The 5078-nt window shown below is 37.6% G+C and overlaps 1 protein-coding gene across 1 annotated transcript; it reads left to right on the top strand.

Annotated features, from left to right (window-relative positions):
• Window positions 740–4745, top strand: LOC105168217. The gene is made up of 4 exons (XM_011088199.2): window positions 740–1453; window positions 3234–3441; window positions 3958–4401; window positions 4521–4745. The coding sequence occupies exons 1-4, from the start codon at window positions 940–942 to the stop codon at window positions 4609–4611; spliced, it is 1257 nt and encodes a 418-aa protein (XP_011086501.1). The 5' UTR covers window positions 740–939; the 3' UTR covers window positions 4612–4745.

The following is a 5078-nucleotide window of genomic DNA, read 5'->3' as shown; positions in this document are numbered from 1 at the left end:
GAGGTGGGGAAGAAGATGGAGGTGGGGGTGGGCCCGGTGGGGGTTGGGGGTTGGGGGGGTGGGGGTGGGGGGAATGGGGTATAATTGTTATTTTTTATTTTTTATAAATTATAATTATATGTATTATAAATATATGTTAAAAATTATAAATTAAAATAATTATATATTAATAAGCCTAGTTGGCCGGTTTGACTAGAAGGGTATTTTAGTCATTGTTTCTAAAAAAATAGATTCAAATTGACCAGGGGGCTGTGTGATTATTTATTGGTAACCTACGGGTGATTTTTGATATTAAAAATTTCATAAGGGAGTTTTTGATATTTTGTTATATCACAGGGGGGCAAAATGGATTTAACCCTAAAAAGAAAAGATCCTCCACACTGATAAATGATATGACACTATCGTATCAATTTTTTGTGAAGCCGAAAATATTCTTCAATTGATAGAATAACTAACTTATTCAACTTTCTAAATTTTATATTAATTGATAAATTAATTTTTTTTTAATTTAATATATTTTATTTTTATTTATAATATACTTTAAAATATAAAAAATTATTTATTATATACGCCCTGAAATCACATGTCCGACTGGTAGTATGGATAAAAATTAGAAGCCCACATTGAGGCAATTGGGCTTTCAGAATCAAGACACTATATGAATTGGGCCTCAAACATATATGAAGTGTGCCCCTAATTTCTTGTATTGCTGGGTTGAATTTCCCCTTTATTGGGCTCCAATTCCATAGTCCATTCTCTCAATTCATACAATCTCCATTGTTGCCCTGAGAAGCACATCAGTGTTCATTTGCTGCATCCCCGACTCTTATCTAAAATTTCAATCTTTCACAACTTCAAGATATCTTCACTGATAAAAGCAATTCATGTACCAGAATCAAGACTCTGTTTGATTGCTCTGAGGAATCGAGTAACAAAGAAATGCTGAGCCTTGGAAAATTCCCCACACAAGTACTGTACAGCACTCTTCTGCACAACTCTATCTCGCAATACTTTCAATTCCTCTCCAAACCCAACTTCTCAGTTTCATCTCGCCTTTATTGCGGAGCTGTTCTTGGGAAATCGGGAAATGGGTTGCGCTGTAACGCCCTTAAGACCAAGAAAAATGGCGACTTTAGTTTGACGGAAATGGAAGGTCCTGATGAATTCGAGGATGATTTTGATGATGAGTTTTTGGATATAGAAGATGATGGAGAATTTGAGGGGGACGAAGACGATGATGATGATGTTGTTGTTCCTTTACAGAATATGAAGAGGTGGCTGGAGAATAGGCCGCGTGGGTTTGGTGAAGGCAAAGTGTATGATACTTCGATTGAGGATAAGTTGATGGAAGAAATAGAGCAGAGTAGGAAAGCCCAGCTGGCCAACTTGAATAAGCTCAAAAACAGTCCTGTAAATCCCAGTACCAAGAAAGAAACAAGGGAGCAAGCTAAAGGTTGGTCATTTCTTGATTTGATTGTTTATTTACGTGTTGGGTTGCATTTCGTGTTTGTAATTCAGGTTTTTATACGCTTTAACGTTGCATTATATTATTTGTTGATGCTTCAAATGAACGTGCCTGTGTAAAGTTGATTTATTAACTTGTCTTGAGGATTGTTGACTAAGTTTGAAGTTGTTTTCTTGGAAAACTGTAGAAGTACTACGGGTTGGAAAGGTTTAGCTTTCTTGATTATGAGGTCATGAGAGAGAAGTTTTGGGGCAATCCTGGAGAGTGTGACTGGGCCATGATTATCTGCTTTTAGAATTATCACATTTTTCTTTGTGTAGAGTAAGTGAGATGTTTGTTTAGATGGCTCCCGGACATACTATCTGTTTCAACAATCTGACCTTCTTTTTCTGTCTTAAGTGTGTGCAGCAAAAGAAGTTGAGAGTGAAACAGTTATTGTCTGGGAATTTTATGCTAGTGTGGGATGCTCATACAGCTTATTTGTGTAGAAAGTTGATCGTAGCATCTAAAAGTATCTTTATGTATGATCTTTTCTTCATTGTTATCTGAGTTGCAGAGGCAAATGACATTCTTGAAATTTATTTTTCAATTTCTTTTACTGTTTACACACCTTTGATTTTTGAAATTAACTGTTCTCGCTCACTTCTTCATGATAGTTGGGTTACTGAAGTCATGTTGTGTCCCACATAGTATTCTAAGGTGTTCTTTAAACTGCCCAGCAGAGTCGGGTTGGAATCTTTCCCATTGTAAGCTGTTATAAGCCTATTTACTGAGACACGTTTCTTTAGCACCCTGAAAGAATTGGATCACGGGCTATGATTTAAAGGCCTTTTCTTTTGTTTTTGGTCCATCGAATCATCGACCACTATAAACATAAAATTAGAACCCGTGCATATAGGTCAGACTTTGGTGTAAATTGGTCATGATGAATATGTTTCCTTAGATTTCTCTTCTATTATTTCATGGAAAAGTTAAAAGCTTCAATTTCAATAGTTATATGGTGATATGATATTATAAGCGAAGAATCTAAAAAAGACAAAGTTGTCCAATCTAAAGCATATTGCTTATGAGAGTAACCCTCTCAGAGTCCTATTTGCTCTCTCCAAAATTGGTTTTGCTAAAATCCATGGTTTATTTAATAATACCAGACTCGTAAACCTGAGTTTTGTAAACTTAATCTTACTGGAATGCTTATTTTTTGTTATATGATTGCCGGTGGAGGCATCCTAAAGGTATGGTGTGAACCTATGAGGGTAGGGACCTCTTGCAGGTGGTGCTGGCACTGCCGGTTCCAGCTCCAACTCCAGTAGTCGGAGACACCCTCAGAGTTAAGTGTCTCATCTTGGTGGACGTCCGTTGGATGTATGTGCTCTTTCCTTCCACATTCCCACAAGAACAATGGGACTAAGGCTAAGATGCTGTGTGAAGAGGGGAAAAGTGACTGTTGAAAAGTGAAAAGTTACATTACCCAACTCCTATTCTAGAGTTAAGTCCATTCTTTGGTTGGCTTTTGGGTGAATTTTATCAGATTCCTAATTGCTGACAGAAGGCCAAGTATCCACGTTTAACTGAGAAGTGGGAGGATTCTGGTCAACAATGAAAGAAAATTTTCTTCTTTCATTAAAGCCCTTCGCTGTATGCTGCTTGGTTACAAAAGTTAGATTCTGTTGCATATCATCTTTGCTTATAACCAGCTACCTGCATACACGAATATCTATACATGGCAGTTTGAATCTTGGATATAACAGAACGTGGTACAATTTTGCAGTATCAAGCGAAATTCAGGATGGATTTCGGGTGCGTTTGCTCAACCTTCCTAAGAAAAAGAACATTCACAGGGATTTGAAGCTGGCCTTTAAAGAAGTTCCTGGAATACTAAACATAGTCCCAGTTGTTTCTGGAAATGAAAAGACCAGGGATCCAGTGTGCAAAGGACTTGCTTTCATTGACTTCAAATACCAGGATGAGGCACAGAGGTATATGTACCTGATGCCCATTATGAAATAGCACTTCCATTTTCTTTATGAAATATTGTCATTTCCTTTTGTTTTCCGCATCTTTATGATAATTATGCAACTTTTGTATTTCATCTCCAGAGGGTGATTGAGGATACTGTGTTTTGTACTTCAAAGCTTCTAATTTAATCAGTGCCAAAAGGAACAATGATAAGAAACTTGCAAACGTTTGTCTCTGTCATTGTTCTTCCATTTTTATGAAATCTTGAAATTGGAATGCATGATGGTCCTTCAAACATCCTCTTTAGAGAAAGGGTAGTGTAAGAGCATTGTTCTTGCAAACGTTTGTCTCTGTCATTGTTCTTCCTTTTTTATGAAATCTTGAAATTGGAATGCATGATGGTCTTTCAAACATCCTCTTTAGAGAAAAGGTAGTGTAAGAGCATTTATTTTGTTTCCCAATCATATTTGTCAGCATCTAAATCAATGAGATATTCAGTTCATCAAGCATGAATCTGACTTGTTATATCTTGGTAGATTTGTGCAAAACTTTACAGGTAAAAGCATAAGCTTCGGCAAGGTTCAAAAGCAGATAAAATGCGAAATGATGAGTTCAAAGTTGCCAATTCCTGCCTATGATCAGTCGGTTGATTATAGCACCGGCACTGATGAACAAGCCGTACTCAATTTTGACGAAAACCTGAATGCTAGTCTGGAAACTGATGTTTCACGATTTGATTCCTGGGAGGAAAGTATCCCTAGTGAACTTGATACTGCAGACGAGGGGCATGAAGAGACCAACGCAACTTCAACTTCCTCAGGCTCTAACTTGGGTGAAAAACCGGGAGAAGTACAAGATTCTGCAATCAATTCGTCACCCTCGAAGCAGGGAAAAAAACTCAGAATGAATGCGAAAAAGGGAACATCTAAAAGAAGCACAGACAAGATTCTGAAACTAAACATCCCAGGTTCTGCCAATAGGTACAGCATACGGAGTTCTTGTATAATCTCTAATATTATTCTTGTCCCGATCAGGTGTAGTCTGACAACTAGCTATGACACTCGTAATACTCAAAAATTGTTTCTTCATTATCGTGCAGATTAAAGATAAGAGAGAAGGAAATGCTCACGGGGGTGTTCTCCAAATACGGAGGAAATGCGAATTCAACTGCTAAAGAACAGAGTAGATAACTGATGGCTTCTTAGGAGAGTTGCAGTGGTTTTTGCAAGGGTGTATACTTTTCTCAAGAATGTCGATTGTTTACCTAATGATAAACGAGGAGCTGATTAGATAATCTTTGCCAATTCATGAACTATTCCTTGCATTCATGGTATCATTTTTGGGAAAGGTATTGCAATGATCATCCTCCTTGGATTAGTAGAAGATGCTCAGAATCAAGTGGGATCAACAAAGTATGTTTATTCTGTTTGATTCAACTGGGGAGAAGGCTCCCCAATCATCTCTTTGAAAATTCGAGAAGGCTCTTCAACTACCTTTTCTGAAAATTCAGGAAGGCATTTTATCTCCCAAAAAATACACAGCCCACTCCAATAGCCCTTTGAATCTTAAGGGGTTTCTCCAGTTGCCCCTCGAATCCGAGGTGATCCTCCAATTGCTTGGGCTATCCACCAAATTTGAAGGGAATTTAACTCATCCA

This window comes from Sesamum indicum, linkage group LG8 (assembly GCF_000512975.1).
Source record: "Sesamum indicum cultivar Zhongzhi No. 13 linkage group LG8, S_indicum_v1.0, whole genome shotgun sequence".
NCBI classification, from domain to species: Eukaryota; Viridiplantae; Streptophyta; class Magnoliopsida; order Lamiales; family Pedaliaceae; genus Sesamum; species Sesamum indicum.
Note: the sequence above shows the minus strand (reverse complement) of the source record. Positions and strands in the feature narration are given on the sequence as shown.

Excerpts from the sequence above, each read along its gene's own strand:
- LOC105168217 (XM_011088199.2), top strand. The coding sequence starts at position 940 with ATGCTGAGCCTTGGAAAATTCCCCACACAAGTACTGTACAGCACTCTT. Across the intron at positions 3,442-3,957 it reads TACCAGGATGAGGCACAGAG|ATTTGTGCAAAACTTTACAG; the intron begins GTATATGTACCT and ends ATATCTTGGTAG. Across the intron at positions 4,402-4,520 it reads ATCCCAGGTTCTGCCAATAG|ATTAAAGATAAGAGAGAAGG; the intron begins GTACAGCATACG and ends ATTATCGTGCAG.